Source organism: Trachinotus anak, unplaced genomic scaffold (genome assembly GCF_046630095.1).
Source record: "Trachinotus anak isolate AG129_WGS33_773 ecotype Australia unplaced genomic scaffold, CSIRO_AGI_Tana_v1 ptg000016l, whole genome shotgun sequence".
NCBI lineage: Eukaryota > Metazoa > Chordata > Actinopteri > Carangiformes > Carangidae > Trachinotus > Trachinotus anak.
Genome location: NW_027273867.1, coordinates 14,975,683 through 14,997,274, shown reverse-complemented (window position 1 = coordinate 14,997,274; position 21,592 = coordinate 14,975,683). Strand labels below are relative to the sequence as shown.

The following is a 21,592-nucleotide window of genomic DNA, read 5'->3' as shown; positions in this document are numbered from 1 at the left end:
ATAGAAGTACAAAAAAAAAACTGTACTTACTTACTTAATTATTTTACATCTAAAACACGTGGTCAATTTATAAAATGCGATCATAAATTAAATTACCCAGCAGTGCAAAATAAAATAGCCTCTGACTGCAGCCCTATCTGTACTTTTATTTGAATAAGGTTTTGAATGCAGGACTTTTACCTATAATGGAGTATTTTTACACCACTGTTGTTCGGCTGGAAGTATCTACATCCAAATAGTATATATCTGCCTCACATCGCCTGGCTTATGTGTTGTGTTTTTGAACTAGATGGATTTTACGTGTTGATTATTTAAAAGAAAAAGAAGAAAAAGGTGATCTATAAACCATCTGCAATGAGGGTTCTGCGCAGTACTCTTCTGCGCAGGCCCTCGGAAAAGATAGCAGCGCGGTGCACCATGGGCCTTCCTTTCTCTCCGAGGCCATATTGGAGACATCTCACAGTAAGAAGAGCTCCCGGTTTTCTAAATCAAACCCACCGTTTTCTTGACATTTTCTTATTTTGTTTCTATCCAGAAGTTAACGAAACTATTCCCCTCCCCTCCTGTCGCCCGCAGGTTGGCCGGTCAGGACTAAATCGCAAACATGGTGGCCGCAAAGAAGACGGTGAGTGCGGCGGTGTCGGGCCGGGCTGCACGCCGCTTCACGTGGACGAGTGTGTCCGTCAGGGCCTGCTAACAAACACCGCAGCCCCCCTCATGAACTTCGTATTAGCCCCCCAAATGTACAGCCAAGCGTTGAATTATTGCGGTCGCTAAGCTTTAGAGTCACCTGTGTCTGCTGTTAGTCTCTTTATTGCAGTTTGTCCGTCTGTTTGGCTTGACAAAGCTAATGCTAATGCTAATCTGCTATATCCAACAACAGTAGGAAGAGAAATGTTAATAAATTAGCAACAGTTCCTACAAAAGTACGTCAAATATATTTAGCACGCTGCCCTCCTTTGTGTCCGTTTAGTTAAATGTCATGTAATATTTCCACTATGGTAATCTGGCTTTTTGTGGGCACAACGATGGTGAAGTGATGAAAGTTAGCTGTGCGGCTCATGTGCTGTCACTGACTATAGGAATGTGTATCTGTCTGTATAGAAAAAGTCCATGGAGTCCATTAACTCCCGTCTCCAGCTGGTGATGAAGAGTGGAAAATACGTCCTGGGCTACAAACAGTCCCAGAAGATGATCCGTCAGGGAAAAGCCAAGCTGGTTATCCTGGCCAACAACTGCCCTGCCCTCAGGTATGTGATGGTGGACTCCAGTCTGCATCATGAAGGTTTGAGTTTGTATGGAACAAACAGGAACTATGTGAAATCATAGGTCTGGAAAATTGAGGGAGAATGTGGTCCTTAAACTATAATACCAATAATATTTTAACTCTTTACAGTTCAGGTTTCTCATTATGCTTGTGAAACACTTCTGACTGCTTATTGCAGAAGGGAAATCCAGAATTGCTTTTCTGTTTGCAGAAAATTACGGACGATAGAAACATGTTCACAAGTTTGTTAATCAGCTCGTTTTAATCCAACAGAAAGGGTAACTAGATGTTTGGCATGCACCAATTAATGAAAAGCACAAGACGAAGCTGATATGACACAAACTCTGTCCCATGTTTCCATAGTGGTCAAATGTAAAAGCCCTGGATGTTATTTAAGATTCAAAGGCTTTTGATAGTACCGTGTATTCTGTTGGGTTTCATGTTGTGCAACATACATGTCATTTTGATGGATTTGTTAAATTGCACTTCCTGTCTCCTGTCAAATTTACTGTATTTTCATGTTGTATTTGCTGCTTTGACTCACATATTCCCTTTGCCTGTTTAGGAAATCTGAGATCGAGTACTATGCCATGCTGGCCAAGACTGGTGTCCACCACTACAGTGGAAACAACATTGAGCTTGGCACAGCCTGCGGCAAATACTACAGGGTGTGCACACTGGCGATCATTGACCCTGGTGAGTACCTGCATTGGTATTGAACAGCATCTGCTACAGTATTAAATGGACTAATGAGATGTTTCCGACACATGCTTGTTCGAGTCACTGTCTGGTAACAAAATTGATGAATGGACATTAGCCACAGGGGACTGGTGCGAGTGAGCCTGTTTGACATGAGTGAACAGACCAGCAGCAAAGAGGCCCCGCTGAAACAAAGAGTTTTCAAGCGCATCACAATGCTTAAATGATTCATGCTAGAATATGCATATCTATCAAATTAATCTGCTCACTCAGAAGCACTGTATATTAGTCCTTACAGACACATTCAGCACAAACAATGTAATGTGGCTCTTATTTGCACCCGTTTTGGTCGACAAGCTGCTGGGACCAGTAGACATTTGACAACTAGATTCATTGTAATAGAGATAATATCCATGCATTAATATCACTACTGGAGAGCAACTAAACTTAATGACAAAGCATCCATTTTTCAAATTATTTTTAAGACAAGATCACATCAGCTCAACAAATGAGACTAAATAGAAAAGAATTGGCCATGATTAATTTAAAACAGTTTGGATCATTGCTTACACTGCGGTCCATTAAAACTCTCATACATACCAATGTTTTATTTCCTGACACTTGGTTTCCTCTTGGAGCGCTCAGCTGAGCTGCCAGTGCTTTCTGGCCAGTTCATGAATGCTCCATTGGTAACATTTATTCCCATCATGTAAACTTTGGTCATTTCTTTCTAGGGGATATTAAAATTAGCTGTTTATGTGGATGATACAATGACACGTTTTAATTTCAATTCACTGACATCTTGTTCATCTTTTCCTCTTCAGGCGATTCTGACATCATCAGGAGCATGCCAGATCAGCAGCAGCAGCCTCAGTAGAGCTGTTCCCCCACCCCGTTGTTATAAATAAAGCCGGAGTTAACAGTTCGTGCTGTAGTCATTTCATTTCTGATCAATGTAAACTGCCCGTTCAGACATGGTGTTAGTGCTGCAAGTGTCCACCAGAGAGCAGCAGTATATGCTTGGGATTTCTCATTTTACCTCCCACCCTACCCCCCCTGCATAACATTGCATGTTCCCTTTGAGGGATTTCCTCTTCTCTCTGCAGAGTTGGTTGAATTATTAGGCTGTCAGAAGAAAACACAATGATAGAAACCAAATTTCAATAGCAGAGCTTTCTTCAGAGAATTGTGTAACAGAGCGTGATGACTGGATTATCAGTTTCTGTGTAAACCATCATGATCCGCCCAACTGATTGCTTATCACACTGATGTCAAAATTATGCAACTGCTGATATTTGAGATTTTTTTTTCTCACTTACATAAACCTAGGGAATAACCGTCTGCTGTATTAGCTGCAGCCTGTTGGCTGTAATCGAATAAGGACGTTCTCCTTTCAGAGGTATTAAAGGCTTTACAGGGTGATGGCTGCCTCTGATGTCCTCCGACTTGCAAACAGTTGAGTTTTAAAAATGTCTGTGGGAATCAACTTTCAAAAGAAATGTTTAGTGTCCTTTTAAAACCTCTTGAAGTTTATGGGAGATGACTAACAGCCAGCTTTACATGCAGTAACATGGGGTTTTTTGTTTCAGATTTTTGAAACTAAATTAAGACCTGATGAATCCACCAAACAAAATGTCTTCACTTGCAACCGCTGAAGAAATCTACCATTCAAACATTCAGCTTGGATATTGAACATCAATTATCAATATGTTACAATCATTGCAGCAGTTGTGTAACATCAGTACATGTTGGATGTGGATTGGCTGCACACAGCAAATGTGGATTAAAAGGCGTGGTGGAGCTCCTGCCCACACAAGTGACCGTTATATCACATATAACTTCAGAGCAGGATAAATACAAAGATTACTTCTCCCTCAAGGAAGTCTGTCACAGTGCAGCTGCAAACCAGTACACACGTTTTTAAGCAAGAGAAACACTTTTATTTTCCATGAAAATAACTAAATCACATTTGACAAAACTGTCTATTTATTAAATTGAATGCAGAACTGAACTATGAAGCCAAAATGCACAAGATGTCCTTATAGTGCTCGGAATAACGTCAAATTTAAACACCTATTCTTCCGTGACAACTGAGGCAAAAACTCGTGCTGATTAGGACCCTGAGATTTGGTCCAAAGGTCTAGAAGAACCAAGTAAGCGGCTCTTGGGTGGAAATTTTGCTACATAAAATAGGCCCCTCTTTCAAAACATTAGATCATCGTTTTACTTGTTACGTTTGGTATGGCTCAGTCAGTTTTTCAAGTCTGAGAAAAATAACCCAGATGATGTAGTGATGTCATGAGGGTCATCTCAGCTTGAGCTTACAAACACTTTTTGCCAGAAAGCTTCTACACCCTGGAGGTGTGGAGTTTAAAGGACACAGGTGTTTATCTGGCAGGGAGGATCTGAACTGTCCATCATCCATCGGGTGGTTTGCCCCCTGTTTTTCCACTCATTGCTTCCCTAATGCGATGTACAAATAAACTTACCTTGCCTAATAAAGGACCATATCAAGTTGCATTATGGGAAATAGCTTGACCCATACTAAGGATCAAAAGTCAGGATATAAGTTTTAAATTCATCCAACAATACATTCCTGGTTATTTGGTGCAGATTTGTCCGAATGTAATCAACTACAAATGGTTAACATGGATGCGTGCGTTACATGCAAAGCCTGGAGAACTAAGTTTAGAAAGGTCAAGTCATGACTTGGCAAGGCATGATATTACAAACTAATCCCATAGATGTCACGATCAGATTTCATTCTTTTTGCCATAGGTTTGCTGCCCTACAGGGGCCGATGCATCTACCCAGTGACAGAGATATAAGCCGTCCATCACCCATCGAGTGGTTTGGCCCAGTTTTTCCACTCACTGCTTCCCTAAGCCTTTTTCTTGATTCCCAATTAAATCGAATGAAATCATCCCAGATGATCTGTCTCACGTGCAGCAGATGCCCTGTTTCAAATGAGGACAATATATAAAGATGTGACAGAGTAACGTTTGAATTAAACTGTATGAACAATCTGCACCATAAAAGAAATAAAGCTATACTGGGCCGTGCTGCAGCCCCAGCCCTTCACATCTTTGGGCTGTTGTGTTAGGCTTATTTTATTAGTGTGTTTTTTTTTATATTTTGTCTGAGCTCAAATTAAATTGTTTGCTTTGCAACTCATTTATTTCCAATTATGTAAAGCAAAGTCAAAAATCCTGAACACACGGCAATAAACTGCTACTTTGGTCACTACAGTGAATTTAGTATTGAATATTTTCTCACCATAAATAAAATGATTTGTGACATTAATTACACCTCAGTGGACACTGACTGGATGCCATGTGCTTTAGATTCTCATTAATGATCATAAACCTCTCTCATTGTCTCTGGGCACAGAAAACAGGCAGAAAATTATACGCACCAAGCGGTTTTCCATATGTATGGTGTATGGAGTTGAAATGCTGCACAGTAAATGCACAAATCAGATATATCGTTTATAATTACTTTTGACAGGCTGCACTGAGGTAAAACGTGCGTCAAGGAAAATTTCAGAGAATCTGAATACTATCTAGGTCACAAGAATTCTGCCAGCAGATTTCGGCTCTTTCACAAATATCTCCTCTTTTTGAAGCTGATGTCATTGTACAACCCGTTCTGCCTCCAGTAAGCATTTCAGTAAGAAAAGAGACAGAATGTGACCCACTTGTTTTTTTGTGTAGTCCCCCCCCCCCCCTCCCCTGCCGTGTCCCAGTGGCAGAAAGTAGGTGAGCATGTCTGTCTGGTAGCCTACTGTCAGACCCAAGGTAATGCCAGCCTCCATTTTGAGGCGGGCGGCTAAATCCTTGCTGATCTGCCAGCTTGTTCGTCTGCACTGGGCTGAGGGGAGGGATACTGAATCTCTGAGGGCAGCAGGATGAGTGCATGTCAGCATGACAGCCATTTTTTGAACAGTTACACTTTTGAAACTTCCCTTCTGTACAAAAATGTAGTCTTGGAATGATCTTGTGAGAGCTGGAAATGAAGTATCATGCTCTGATAACAAGCTTTAGAGCTGTTGCTGGTCCATGTTGCTGGTATAAGAGAAAGTGTGCAACTAGTATGAACTATGACTAGTTTATCCTGTGTTTTAGACAACAGAGAGGATGTGAAGGATATAATGTCTAAGTTAAAGTGAACAAAACTCCAGTGCACTGGTCATATAAAGACTTAGGCTGACTTTCCTGGCTCTGAATCGATCCAGTCAGCTCCGTGCTCAATTTCAGCCTATGAGACGTTTCATTTTTGTTGAGTGGCCTTTCCCAAGATGCCAACTCCCGACAAGGTGTAATTTGAATAGGATGGGCCCTCTGTCTGCTGCATTCTGCTCCAACAGCCACGGCCACTGAAGCCATTCCTTTAAGAAATGGGCTTTAATATTATTTCTGTTCCTTTTGATATCTGGTCTTGCATGTTTTGTTCTGTTTTTATTAAATGCTATCTTTGAGCTTGCGTGCATATTATTTTTTTTATTTCTGTCATGGCCAACATTTGCACCAAAACATAAAAAAAATACTCCTGGCATGTATACCAAACGAGAAGACAAAAAAACAAAAATAAAGCAACATTATATACACTACTATATACTCAAAATGTTATTTGGAAATATGACTGAAAGTAACTGCTGCAAGCCTCAAGTTTATCCTGTTTCATGAATATTGTTTTTATTTGTTCTTTTCAAGATGACAATGAAGGCTCAAAAACCAAACCAAAACAACTCAATTCAGAAATTCAGCAGGAGACACAGGTTGATTTTTGGTTTTTATTATTCAGAATTGAAGACATGAGCTCATGCAGATCCAACAAGAGGATGTGTGTGAATGGAAAAGCAATGGAGAACAGTCTTGAGTGATTCTAATAAAATGAGGCTTTGGCCATCCACTTGTCCAGATTCAAGCTTTCAATCACGAATGCTCAGCTCTTCAGTCACATCACACAGTGTAAATTCTGATGTCATGTTGTTGATGTTATATTTTGGAAGCTTGTATCATCCAGACATGGGCGGCTGATCATATTAGAACCACTTGGCTACAGCACAGCATAGTAAAGATGAAGAAAACACAAACACATCAGTTTGCGGTGAGCTCATGCTGACTTTAAAGTGCAATTTCATTTTCAGCTTTGTTGGATTTGCAGAAGCAGTGGTCATAATTCACACAGGGACAACGATGAAGGGGACAACACAGGGCTACATTATCAACTACAGTATTAGTATCAAATGGAATACAACATTGTATACATGTATTTCCAGGTCTAACAAGTTGTTCACTGCACTATTGCATAGTCTGTCACTCTGATTTATTTTCTTTCTGTTGATAACAAATACTACTTGGGAATTATTGGAAAGAATAGGATTATTATTTGTTCCATTATTATCTCTAATAATGCTTAACTGATTACCTAAATAGTTCAAGGCAAAAGACAAGCATTTGCACTGTTTCACTAGCTTCATGTACTGTTCATTTTGTGCTACTATGCAATGCTAAATCAATGCCTTACATCCCCATCCATCGTTAATGTCAAAAACGTCACAAGCACAGGAAATATCTCAACATGATATCACTGCATGTGCAAAAAAAAAAAAAAAAAAAATGTTACTACATATAAAGGACCTAGAAGTTACATAATAATGTCACACATAGCGCGTAGGCAAGCGGACACACACACTCACAACCACAAACACACACACACATACTGTCACTGCATGTACAGCAGCACGTCATGCTGTCTTTATAGGAAAATGCCCTCAGTCCAGCTAAGTTAGCTCAACTCAAAAGATCAGATTATACACTATAATCCATGTAAAAAAAAAAAAAAAGAAAGAAAAAAAAAAAGAACAATAAAGACACAGTCAATGCTGTTGCATGTGCAACTTGAAGGGGACACAGGACGGACGTCTCAACTGAAACATATCCACTCATTAACGTTTGCCTTTTATTTGTATTGCCTTTCTGGATGTGAATCTGTAGTGTTTGGATGTGTAAAGCGTTTATGTTTGTGATAAGTACTTCACTGGATGATCACATTTATGCCAGTCTTTTGAGATTGTAGAGCAGTTCAGGAAAGGGGCAGGAAGGCAAACTGGAATAGATTGTGATTGAAACCAATAGGTGAACGAGGTTTTCACTGGCAGTCGACGGGATACAGGTTATTAGACAAAGAGTGTTACATGGATACAAAAGGAAGACGTAGTTGTTATTGGTCAAGGAACCTTCTTCGTTTTCCTGCAGGACGAGCTATATCAGTACACAGATGATATTTTATCACTACAGGACAGCCTTTCACTATTCACTTCTTTTTCTCTCAGTATTTACTGTTATACAAAAAGGTCATACAAAAATACCCCAACATTACATTCAATGAAGGAAATTTGTCAATTTCTGAAAAAAAGTGCTCTTGCATAACTGATCACATATGTCGCTTTCCTTCTCACTCTCTCTATGTCGCTATCTCTCTCCAGGTAGTTTGTTTTCTAGACAAAGACCACAAGGGAGATTCACAGTATTGGGGGTTAACAGTTGGTGGCCAGACTGGTGGGTGCACGTTTCACTCAAAGAAAAGTGCAAATTAAGTTGGGACAGAGTGTTCAGGGCGTGCAAGAGTTTAGATGCTACCAGGGGACAACAGCTGCCAAAGAGGGAGTGGTCTCAAAGTTGCTGCGATACTGTCCTTCGAGGAGGACAGAGGAGACGAAAGGGGAGGAGAACACGTCACAACAACCAGGAGTGATGGTGGAGGGGGGCAGAGTTGATGGCAATACTGGCTCAGGGTCAGCCTAATCTAATCTAACATTGGCAGGATTCCAAGCTGAAACCAGCATCTAAGACATTGTTTTTCCTTGGTTTTTCAACATGTTCCAGCCAGCGTCTAGGGTCCTGCTGTTGGAGAGAGATATGGAAGGTGTTTGGGGCGGTGGGTGGGTGTTTGGGGTATAGGGTCCAGCAGTGAGGATGTCTCTCATGCCTCCATATACTGGGGAGGAGGCTCCTTGGGTGGGATGGCGATGGCTTCCTCGTACGGTGGCAGCAGAACCTGAAATGTAATAGAGAACCAGAAAGAGGATCAGACCAAACTCCTAACACGTACTCTATTCTGTTCTGCTGTTTATTACAAGAGTGATTACATTACATTAAATGTTTCTGAATTGGGGATATCAGTAAATTGTTGAAAAGGTTGAGCTTTTCTCCAAAATGACCTGTTGTCTTTTTAATAAATAAATAGTATAAGATAATAAAATTAATCAAAATTAAAAAATATAACCATCTGCTTATTTTTGTAGTTGTAGTTGTAGGGGAAACTAAGGAGTGTGACCAACAAAAATCAAAACAAAGTCAGCGCATGGGATTTGAAACCACACCACTGCACAAAAATAATCAACTCTACTTGTCAAGGTTTTCTTACGATAATTCACTCAGTCTGTGAGATATGGTGGAAAGCTCCCAAAAGGTAATAAGTGGAGCCTCGAGCTTACAGCTACTAGCGTTGTATTCAAGCTTTAATACTTAAAATGAACTGTGTTAGCTAGATAGCAGAAAAACACAGTCTTCCTCTCATAAAAGAAAAAGTTGAATTCACAACGAATAGGAGGCTTCATCTATCATTTCAGCGTACTCAGGGTTTTCCTCTGATATAAACCAGTAGCTTATGGTGGCTAATGGTAGCTAGTTTAAGCAAATTTCAGACAGAAATGTCTGAAATAGTGACATTACTATCTTACTTCTTAACTCTTCTCTACTTATACTACTGTTACATGACATTTGAATTATTTCCTGTTCTCACTTCGTGGTCAAAGAGGCTGCTGTTAAGCAAAGGTTACTAAGCTAAATCCAAAATAAATGTTTATGTCATTGCCTAATCCCTCTGCAATAAACACAGTAGTTTATCTATAGTGAGCAGCATAGGAGATTTTTTACACTACAAATCATCATTTTGCCTCCTCATTGACAGGTGTTATCAGAGAGTAATTTACATGCTGGACAACTTTTTTCCTTTCCTTCAAGCACGTTATACTCCGTCCCTATAGAAGGCATTATTAGCTGGAAGGACAATATCCACACGCACATCCCTCTGCTCTACAGGCCAGACTGCCTTCTCTCTACCAGAGGTCTTTCTCTGTAAATGGCGTTATAAAACCAGCCCTGCTGCTTATTCAGTGAGAGAAAGTGAGAGAGAGAGAATATTCTCGGAGGGGATGGAATTGTGAAACAGCCAGGGAGGCCCGGCGAACACATCACAGAGGGGATTTGAAATGAAGCGGACAAGCAGACTATTATGTAACATGTCCAGAAGAGGCGAGGGGGACGGACAGAGATATACGGAGAGAGGAGGGAGGAAAGAGAGCAAGAGAGACGACCCTTGTGCATTTTAATGGCATTTATATAAAAGCAGGGCAGATAAGCAGCTGGGTACTTGATGTTCGAGGCTGTAAAAAGCCATTTAGACACACTGCCGGCTTTCTAATAGAAAAAACAGATGGAGCACTCTATTCACTCACCAGTGCGTGTGGAGAGAGGGAACGCCATGATAAAACCATATCGTCACTATTCAGCTATTTAACCTGTCTAAACCATGTGCCACAGATATTTGTTGCATTTAGATAATGTCTGTCCTCCAATTAAAATTCACACAGCTTATTCTGTGGCCTTCACTTTGACCCATTTGCTTGAGCCGTTTGCTTCATTTTGTTTTGTTTTTAAATGTTGCGTCCTTTCTTTTCCCTACTTAATCTGAATAAACATTTAATTTTCTAGTATACATTAATTCATATATACACTAATTAGGTAATTAGCTGTTTTCTTTTACTTAAATTGTTTCCCTGTGTGATTTAATGGACAAGATGCCTATTAAACAAATATTAAAACGATATCTTAGTGACAAATTTTATCTTTAATCCTAAAATTATTCTTATATTCTAATTCATACAAAAGCCAATTCAGGCTCATTATTTATGGAGCCCCAAAACCGACAGAAGGCCGTAAAAGGTTTTTAAATCTGTTAAAATGAATGAATACATCAATAAAAGTGTAAAAATATATACACATCTTTACACTTTTTTAAACCTCCACTCTAACTAAATTTCTTTTTTTCTTTTTTCCCTAGCTCACTTTGTTTTTCATCCCAAAAAATATTCATGATTTTTTCCCAAAGCAATGTATAAAAACATTTTTGTATTTTTTCACATCATTTCAATTACCTAATACTGTATTGTTCACAGCAGGCACACAGAGAGGGCCGGTACAGAGACTGACTTGACTGGTAAAAACTTTATGGATTTTTTTATGGTCCCACAGATGCGGCGGGCCACTGGAATTTGTCCCTGTAGTCCTGATGGCCAATCCGACCATAGAGAGAGATTTGGGGTTAGAACTGACAGTCAGTTCACATTATTTCTATTGGTAACAAAACTTGCCTACTTATCAATAAAGCCTGGTGTTTGACTCCACCTTCATCATAGCACTGACATCAGGGTTTCTAGTTCAAATTTGGGTTCTTATGGCTGTTTCTTGCTTTTAACAGTAGCTAGGCTGACAGCAGTAGCCATGTTGTGACAGCGGCACCAACTGTAATACCACTTGGGAACTCTAAAGGGGGAAAGTTGAAAAGTTGTCCGTTTCTACTTTAATTGCTAATCTTCATAAATTAGTCTAGTTTTGTTATGTCTGTTCTTTACAAATGAGTTTTAAATAACCAGGTAATTTTCTAAACAGATTGTTTTCATGATGAGCGTATTAACTTTTTGATCTTAAAGTTTGACTTAGGGAAACAACTTCTTTCCCTTCATGTCTGTCCTCCGTCTTATCTGCAGCAGACAAAACAGACTGGCACATACTCAATACTTGCGCAAAGGCCATATGATACACAATATGATATCAGACCCTGCTGGATAAGCTCCTGTCTGTAGAGTGTGTTTCATAAGGTGAATAACGTCAGCAGTGAACCCGGGCCACGACAACACAAGGACAAAGTGACAGACAGATGAAGTGCTAGGTATTGAGACGACAGCGGGTGTGAGACAGATTAATGTCTTATGTATCAGTGTGGAGGATTACAGACAGACAGACAAATGGAAACCATGACTATGCTAAAGCCTCTCAGGAGCTTCCTGAGGCAACACTGAAGGATGGACGACACCGGCTCTGACCAGCCGGCCAATCACACCTAAGGATGACCTACAGAGCCTACTGCACTGCGACCAGCACCACCAACTTCACATCACTGACTCACACAACTGACACAAACCGTATGGTGACAACACTGGGATATTTAAAAGGCTCAGCAGAAGAATCTGGACCCTGGACATTTTCACTGAACTATATACACTGCAGAGTGCACATGATTCTACCAATGTCTATCATATAATATAAAGGAATAAATGAGAGGTTTTATGAATTACTCTAATGTACTTTTGCAATACAAGTCCTGAAGTGATATGTGTAGGATTTTATGCATTTAAGTCTTAATTTCTTGCTTATCCTAATATTAAGCAAATCCTGTTCAATCATTAGTACCTTTAGGTTCTCATTCTCATTTAATTTATGCTTTGGCAATAATTAATGATTAAAATACTACACATAGCATCTTCCCCTGTTCATGTACGTAGAGACTATGACATGACACCTATTCTAGTGTCTTAGTAGCAGGACCACAATAACCTGAACCTCTTGGAAATGGAAAAAATATTTGATGTTTGAAATGACCTGATTGTTTTTAATATACAGAATGTAAATTAAGATGATCAGTTACACATGTGCTCTGATCTTTCTATTTTCTTTTAAAATTTTGAAACAGTCAGTACAATTTTAATCACATCGGCTGTGAGGTGAAGGTGGTACTTCTTCCTCCTTAGTAATGTGGCATCTATGAATGCAGAAAACAATCCAGTTTATTAGGTATTTCTTACTGGAGAAATAATTTCCCACACTGATTAGAAAATCATTCTAATCTTCTTGCATCACACGGATTAATTTAACTTCTCAAGTAGGTTTAGGTTAATGCGGTGTTTTGGGAATTTGAATAAAGAACTATGTTTATCTCGTTATTCTAAATTGCTGCTCTAAACACAATTCCAGCTATATAAAAATGGTGATGTACATTACAAGTAATACCTAAAATCCTTACCTTGTACATTAAGAGGTATCAACTCATTGAACTGCAATAACATACAAAAGTAAACTAATATTTTAGTATAGCTCAGTAAAACTTCAGAGGTTGAGCCTAGCATTTGATACAGTTTGATAAAGTGCTACACATAGTGATGATAATGACTTTTCAAAACCTTTACCGCTGATGAACTGAAAGCTTGTACACCCAAACCACAAAAAAAAAAAAAAAAATCAATACTGTGAAAATGCAATTATATTATGATCCGGGGACAGGGGAGGGGTTTCAGTACGTCCTTGAGGTGAGGAGCTGGGAGGTGGACATGAGGACTCACTGTGGTGTCGTTGGTGGTGACATAAACCAGGACCTCTGTGGTGCCCCTGCCACTCACATATCTGTAGCAGTTCCACACACAGCCAATCAGGTAGGCCTGTCAATGTGAAAACAAAGAACACACAATGACCTTTAGCAACATTGTCTCCACTTTTCATTATTACTGATGCTGCTTGCTATGATCTCATCCATTAATCAAGGTTAGGGATGATGACAGCAGAGATGCATCATATCAATACTTCATAAAGACTGTGATATAACAGCTATCTTTGTGAGCATCAAGACAGGTAAGGACACACAACAATTCAGTTGTAAAAACAGACAATAAAAGACAATTTAATGGGTGGACATTTCCAGCATTTTACCAAAAGAAACTTAACAGGCATCTTTTGCTTCAGTAAGGCTATGCCTGCACTGAGGTTTAGGTTTGTCTGACTTGGCAAAAGAACAGGAGGTTCATTGTGTGTATGTGTGAGTAGCCTGCTGAGTCGGTACCTCTGCCAGCAGTAGGAGCAACCAACCAACCAGGACGCCACACAGACTGCTAGGCAATCACTTTACCATCTGCAGAGGTGACCTCCTCACTGTGATACCAACTCTAAACTGAGGTCAGCTTAACCACTATGCACCACAGTATGTTACACACAATTGTACCTTTATAGAAAACACATAATGTTTATAATACAGCTAACAGCAGCACGGAACCAGTCTGACTTGTTATTTGGATCAAATAATACAGAGCATTTTGTTTAGTCATTTTTAAGTTGTATTTTGTTTGGCTGACTGAACAGTCTGCCTCTGCACTCTTCATTTCACCAAGCATTCTATCAATATACAAGATATGAACATTACATTTTTTGTTTTTTTCTTTTTCTATCCTTGCTACCAAGTCTGACTTTGGCCATTTACATTCTACATCTGAGCCTCCACCTATTTACACCTTTGTATCTGCTGCATCCCTCTCTCTTCTCAGCTCTCCTTTTTTCTGTCTGTAGCTGTAATTTATGCCAAACACAGTCAAGTGGAGGATGTTGGCTTCTGCAGGAATTTCATCAGGTGCTGCCTGTGTGCTGAGAACCGGAGTCCTTGAGGTTTCAGATCTGGCTCTTTCCCAGCGAACTGACTCAACTATCATCACTATACGGAACAGTAGCCAATATACTGTATATGCAGCCTATCAATAAAAAAGGGGCTCTATTGATTTTTCTTGGCTATTGTTAAGATAAAATGTTTTGAGCAAGGACACCTCTGTATTTGATCTTTAATTCTGAATTTCGGAACAATGCGCAGTTCAACAACCTCACATACTCTCCATCTGAGTTGTGACATTTATAACGCTTCTCTCTGTGAGTCCAGCAGTGTGTCTTCCAGTGGCTGCTTCCTATCATGAAACCCTGGCTCTGGCTTTGGATATCGGCCAAGAACATTTCCAATCTGAGCTTAAAGGAGAAACAACTTGATCTGATTGTACACATGACTGCAACTTCATATTCCATCTCATTCCAGAGCCCCAAAGCATAGCTGCGCCTGGAGAATCATCCATGCATTAAGGGGGAATTAGCTTGACAGGAGATGGTTTCCTGTTGTCCCTGACCCACTGCTCTCTAACTGTGTGATAATCTCATGAAGAACATTGATAATAGAAACGTTTACAGTGACAGATTCATTTTACATGCCATGTGGTTCATACTGCTATGGAGATGTGCGCAGTGTAAAACTTAATTGCTTTAATCACATTACAATATGATGAGCACATCTATAAACAAGACTAGATCAAAACCTAGTATATGGCTGTACTGCATCATAGGCTATTTGCTTTCTGCCTAGCGTCAGCTGGTTTCAGCTCTCTATCTGTTTGCTTCTCTCTTACTGTCTGTGCTCATATGTATGTGAATTCATGTGAATTCCCAATAAAACTATTCTCATTCACATGTTTTTCTGTTTCTGTTGTCAAACTGGAATAAGTATGAAATCGTGACAGCCCATTAAGACTACATATTAACCAGCAGTCATTTCCAAGCTACTGCTCTGCACTGCTAAAATCCTTATTTTATGAGCCTGACGTCGTCTGACAAAATCACCATACACTTAAGACAAAGATTGTGCTGTGATCATTCAGAGAGAAAGTTAGAAGCTCATTCACCTCTATGTCACCTGTCACTAGAATAAGAGGCATGAAGAGGTGTGTCCGCAGAAAGAAAGTGTGACCTCACGCTCAAGAGTTAGCACTGGTGGAAAGTAGCTAAGGTTTGTCCGAATAGACACTAGATTTGTTGATATGTGAAAAAAAGGTGTTAAAAGAGGCCCTGAAAATTTGAAAGCGCAATGACCAATGAGGAAACTGCTACACTTCACCTGGCAACCAATGGTGTAACTTCATCCCTCAGTCGGTCACTCAATCAGTCAGTGACATTTGTGTTTATAGGGCTGGCCCTGCAAATGTTCAGCGAATGTGTGTGATCTGTAATGATGTGTTGCATATATCATTATATTCTACAGTGCATTCACTTTTCTATGCATCTCTACAGTTTCAGATATTATTCAGATGGATGTTGATGGATGTTTACCACAGCCAAAAAAAGGCTTAATAATACAGAGACTCTGTAGGCTTACCTTGAAGGAGAGGATGCAGCCAATGAAGAGGAGAACTGCAAAAACTAGGCACATGTTGTTGGTGGACATGATGTCCTCTTTGTAAGGGAATGTCCCCGGCTGAAGGAAGGAAGAGGGGTAGAGAGAGGAAGATAAATTACAATAAATAAATGTCAGGAGTAAAACAAAATTAACAAAGTGGCCTTTTTCGGAATCTTGACCTCTAAGTCCTAAACAACCAGAGACTCTAAAATGGACACAGTATTTGCATGACTATAATCTGTGTTCATGCCTTTTCATGGCTTTTTTTCACTTTTTTTAGCAGTCCTCAATAGATGAACCACTAACTCCTGAACCTGCTTTATTGTTAAACACACATCAGAATCTTGATTTCAAATGTTTTGCACTGATGAGGATGACAACATTTCGTCTTTCCCGTTAAGAAAATAAGCTTCAAGCCTAACAAGAAGTCATATAGGTAGGTGTTTTAGTCACGAAGAGTGAAATGATCCTCACCAGCTGCTGGAGGTAGTCCTGCACCGTGTTGGGATAAACCACCACGCTAATGGCTACCAGTGTGTTAAGGGCAAAGTCGAAGATTTGGTAGCAGAAGAATGGAATGATCCAAGCAGCATGTTGCTTTACAGGAGAGATTGAAAAAAGATGAGCAACATAAGAAGTTTGTTTGTCAAGTTCATAATTCTGTTACTGGTCGTGTCAGGCCATCAACATAGTTTTTTATAAATCTTGCTCATTTCTATTGTTTATTTACCTTGTAAGCACCATATGTTGCCATGCCACATATAAGAATCATGAGTAGGGATATTGCAGTGGCTATACAGATATCTGCCAAGAGAAAACACAGACAAACAAAATTATGTGAGAAAAGATAATCTAGTTTACAAGTGAAAAAACAGCAGAAAACACGTGATTTCACTGGAACCTTGAATCCACTGAACATGGATTTATAAACAAAGCACCTTCAGTAACCTCACTATTTTTAGCACCCAATCTGCCTTGGACAAAACCAGCATGTGGATAATTGTTATGCAAGAGGTGCTAAATTTGACAAAATTTCACACCCTTCTCACATTCATATTGCAGCTGTGAAAACTGACTGATAAGACATGTGTAGCACTCTCACAGTAATAAACCAAGACAGGACATTTGTACATGCCCAGCTGGGTAAAAACAATCCCAGATCACAGTATTGGCAGTTACTGAACATGGTCATCAGACCAAGTGCTTGCTGTGAAAACAGTGGAATCGATGCATCTCTGGTAGTTTTCGTTAGCATTATTAGCATGAGAACATAACACTCTCCATGACTTTACAAAATGCAAAACATGAAAAACTGAATCCAACCACTGTATGCCATTATGACTGCCAGCTTTGCCTTATACTCAGCAACAGTAATTATTACAGTGCTGATATTGTGTTAAGACTCAGGAAACGATGATGCCCTTCCATCTTAATCCCTTTCCACAGACTCTTGACACAGACACATATGTTCCCACATACTAACAATGCATGCACACATAAATGCACTGCCATCCCTCCCAACCCCACACACATCTTCAACACATCTGAGCTTTAATTTCAGGATTTCTCTGCATACAATCACAGTGATGTTGGTACTATAGACACCTGCTTATTACAAAACCATAACAGCTTGTCTCCATCCTTTCCCACTGTTTCACAATCTTTGACTGATGCGGCGCAAGAGACAACGCTATCTGAGGGGGAGTCAGTCAAGATGGCCGTTTTAATCCGATGAAGAATTAGAGCAGTCGTTTTTAATCAGAGTAGCCAGTGACAGGGTCTGTGGCGTTCCAGAGGCAACTGTGATGATGATAGCTGCTGGAGGGGAAGCACTCAAAATACACATGCACTCTGATTTGTTCACTATGGTGCTGAGCCTACTCAGCCATGTCAGTGCTGAGAGCAGCATTCTGGGAAAAGAAGTGCTGGGCAGAAAGGAGAGGTGTTTTTCATCCAAAGAATATTGTTACTGAGCCTTCAAACTTGACATTGATATTGTCTAGAATTCCAGTTGATGCAGTATCTTGATACAGCTTCAGTGGTGACTGTTCATAGAAATTTTAAATTTTTTTAACTCATTGGACTATTTAAGTGGAATGAAAGGAATATTAAATAAGTGTAGACGGATTAGTTCTCTTTTATAAATATTTACAATGTGGTACTGTGATTAAAATACTATAGTATTTGCTTCTGGCACTGTTGTCTAGTTCGTCACTTAGATATGTCAGCTCAATCTGTGCAGGAATCAAATGAATGCACTAAAGGAAGCACCAGTGTGGCAGTTCTGGGCTTTTTTTTTTTTTTAATTTAATATATAGATGTTTCATCCATTTCACCCATAACCTCTGGATTTATGTAACATAGACAATTTTGGAATCAAATTGACATTCAATTTTTATTTTTCATGTTATACTCCAATTGAATATGCAAATTATGCACTGAATTATTCAATTAGTCCAAAACCCAAAGATAATCCGTTTACAGCAATTTAAACAGAGACATCCTCACATAATCTATCATACACTTGACAATTTATACCAAGTCGGACATGTAACAATGAAGGGATTAGCTGCACTCACTTGCATCGTCCATGACATCAATGTCAGTTCCCAGCTCAGAGCTGGTAAGGTGGTAGCGGTACTGAATTGGGTCATTGAGAGCGGACAACAAGATGAGTAGAACCACTGCATTGATGAGCTGTGGGGAAATGAAATGTTTTATTTATATTATATTTCACAGTGGAGTTGGAGACATTTTTACATGCTTGGGTGAAATTTTTGGTACTAGGTTAGTTAGTCTATTTTCCTTTTAAAATTTAAGTGTCTGACAAGTACATCAACAACAAAAGACATAATAAATTAAAGACAGACATCAAACAACAAAATGCTCCATAGAGAATCAAACTGAAAGTGTCACAACTAGCATATAGTTTAAATAATGATGTTTGGAGCTTTTTCTAGTGAGGCACAAAAGCAATTCAAGTTAAAAAGTAAGTACAGGGGCTATAAAGACAAAGATACCTTTCTGAATGTAGTCACTCTTTAAGATATGATACTGCTGACATAGATCTGATGAACAAAACTCCTATGAAGCATCATTACATGGTGGTCAGGGCCACAACTAAAGATTACTTCTATGCATCTGCCATTTAGTCTATTCATTAGTTTTTGGCTTAATAGTTTAGCCTATAACATGTGACATTCAAGTGACTTGTCTTAAAATCATATAAAATGAAGAAAACTGCTCTAATGTTGGTATATGAAACACTGGCGTTAATACAGGGTCATGGGAAGGGTTATTGCAGCCTTAATCCTAACAGCATCATTAGAAACAAAATGACTTTATGAGTCTTACATATGACTAGTTTCACCTCACGTCAAAACATGTTATTTATAGAAGTATTTGTTGCTTTTTCTGGCCTTTGCTCCATTTGACGACATTCACTTGATGAGTCGTGGGGTCAAAAAGAGAGAGGGGGGGGCAACCCTTACTAAAGGTCAGGGATTTACCAGGCTTACTGAACTATGTTTAAAACTTCAGGTTATCCCGTGAGCAAAAACAGAAGCAAACCCTATATTTAACCGGTACAAATGTAGGACAGATCAAACGGGATGGGCTGGGAGGGTTGTCATTTCAACACAATACAAAGTGCAGCTAAAGGGAAAGTAAATACACGACCAGATAACCACGGAGGAAGCGATGCTGACCAATAATTAGCAGGCACAGTAGTTATGTTGTTATTTGTTATTTTGGTCTATAAACAAGTGGAAAACAGCAGCAGCTAGCTAACTTAGCTTTTTTTTTTTTTTTGCTGTGAAACTCAGTGGCACTTGATATTTATAATATCTTCCATCGCACATTCAACGTTTTTAGCCGTATTTGAGGTGTATTTAGTCCTGACATCGATTGATAAATGTTGAAAAATGCGACTTACCATGTACCATATTCCCAGAATAATGGTGCCCGTCCGTACATGGCAGCACAGGCAGCAGCTCGTCGAGTACCACCGGTCCCACGGCGAAATCATCTTTTATCCGGCTCTGAATTTCAAGCTATTTCATGAATGCTGCCGAAAATTATTTATTGAAGTCTGCAAGGGTCCGGGGAAGAAAAAAAAAAAAAAAAAAAAGAAAAAAGACGGTATAGTTGGCTTCCTTGGTGCTAGGACCGCCGCATCCAGCGCGTATCAGAGCCGATGTCGAGCCCGCTTCAGCAAGTGCACTCCCGGCCGACAGAGAGCCGCTAATCTGGCTCATCCCGGAGTCATGTGACCACCGGAGGATTTTCACCGAGCTCAGGGGGCTGGATGATGATGGATGTCAAATGCTTCACAACCACACAAAAACATTTCGTTTCTGACATGATTCTCTCTCTCTCTCTCTCTCTCTCTCTGTGGCCCAAGATTTTAAAGTTTTTTTCTTCATTAGTCGCATTTTAGGGGAAACTGGATGTTTATGCCAGGGCCGGATTAACCTCCTGTGAAGGCCAGGGGCAAAATGTAGTTGTTGGGCCCCTGCTGACCCTCACTATGCAATGTTCATGAAATCATTATTTCCTCAGCAGTATTTGGCAAATTACTTAAAAATATATACGCACATTGCTAGTTCATAAATTACCAATTACTCAGCAGCAAAAGTAATAACTTACTTAATGTACATCATGACTTTACTTTTGCTACTCAGCTGTTAGCTCCATCAAATAAACAACTGCGTCATCCAAACCCACTAATCACATCTTTTGTATTCAACACATGTAGCAGGCAAGCCCTACAATTTGGAGGGATTTACTGACCATCCGGCATACTGACTAGGGACACAAGATTCAGTAATGAAGATGCAAACAGGCATGAGAAAAACCTATTTGTGCCCCAGTGAAAATGAAGCTGTGAAATAGCATTTCCAGTGATTAGACAAAAGCAGACGAGAAAATCACGTCCCAAATGAAAAGCCGGGTCACCACACGGGCAAAACGGGTGCTGCAGGTTCGCTGCATAATAATTGGTTTGTGGTAATCTGATTGATTGTAACTTTATTTGCAAGTGTGGGAATAAGCACTACTAATGTGCAAGACTTTTGTATTTGAGCTGATATTGTGTTTACATGATGCGTATTCCTACATTCATTTGTGTTTTCTTAAATGTACACACAGAACACACAGGGCCATGTATTACATGTCTATACACTTGTTACAGAGAAGGGAGGAACAAGGAGTTAATAAGGCCTCCAGCCCCCCCCCCCCCCCCCCCCCCCCACAGCCTAATTGGGCTGTGCTCCAGTGCAGCTGTTTGAAGCCTTTTTATGAAACAAGTCACAGCCTGTTAAAAGATGCATTCTGCCCAATCAATAAAGATAATATGGTTCGATTTATTATTTACACCAGGTGATTCACATTGAGACTTTAAGATATGGCACCACAATAGTATTTTTTTTTTCATTTGAAGTCTCAAAACTAAATAAAATGGCTAAAGATTGATCTGTTTGTAGGCTTAGAACAAGAGACTCTCTCTGTGTCTGTAACAAACATCCTCGA

At 39.7% G+C, this 21,592-nt stretch overlaps 2 protein-coding genes across 3 annotated transcripts; one reads left to right on the top strand and one right to left on the bottom strand.

The window, feature by feature from the left end:
* Positions 1 to 360: 360 nt before the first annotated feature.
* rpl30 (ribosomal protein L30) lies at positions 361 to 2,891 on the top strand. Its single transcript, XM_071499702.1, has 5 exons — positions 361 to 462; positions 577 to 625; positions 1,105 to 1,250; positions 1,833 to 1,963; positions 2,791 to 2,891. The coding sequence occupies exons 2-5, from the start codon at positions 605 to 607 to the stop codon at positions 2,841 to 2,843; spliced, it is 351 nt and encodes a 116-aa protein (XP_071355803.1). The 5' UTR covers positions 361 to 462; positions 577 to 604; the 3' UTR covers positions 2,844 to 2,891.
* Positions 2,892 to 6,744: 3,853 nt separating this feature from the next.
* On the bottom strand, positions 6,745 to 20,283 carry laptm4b (lysosomal protein transmembrane 4 beta). Of its 2 annotated transcripts, XM_071499689.1 has the most exons (8): positions 19,998 to 20,211; positions 18,643 to 18,760; positions 16,794 to 16,867; positions 16,538 to 16,660; positions 16,043 to 16,141; positions 13,431 to 13,526; positions 13,115 to 13,145; positions 8,671 to 9,028 (listed from the first exon to the last, which is right to left on the bottom strand). In XM_071499689.1, exons 1-8 carry the CDS (start codon positions 20,088 to 20,090, stop codon positions 8,817 to 8,819), a joined length of 846 nt encoding a protein of 281 aa, XP_071355790.1. In that variant the 5' UTR covers positions 20,091 to 20,211; the 3' UTR covers positions 8,671 to 8,816. The 2 variants fall into 2 exon arrangements, with proteins under 2 accessions (XP_071355791.1, XP_071355790.1); XM_071499690.1 differs by lacking the exon at positions 13,115 to 13,145 and having other exon boundaries at positions 6,745 to 9,028; positions 19,998 to 20,283.
* Between the last annotated feature and the right edge of the window lie 1,309 nt (positions 20,284 to 21,592).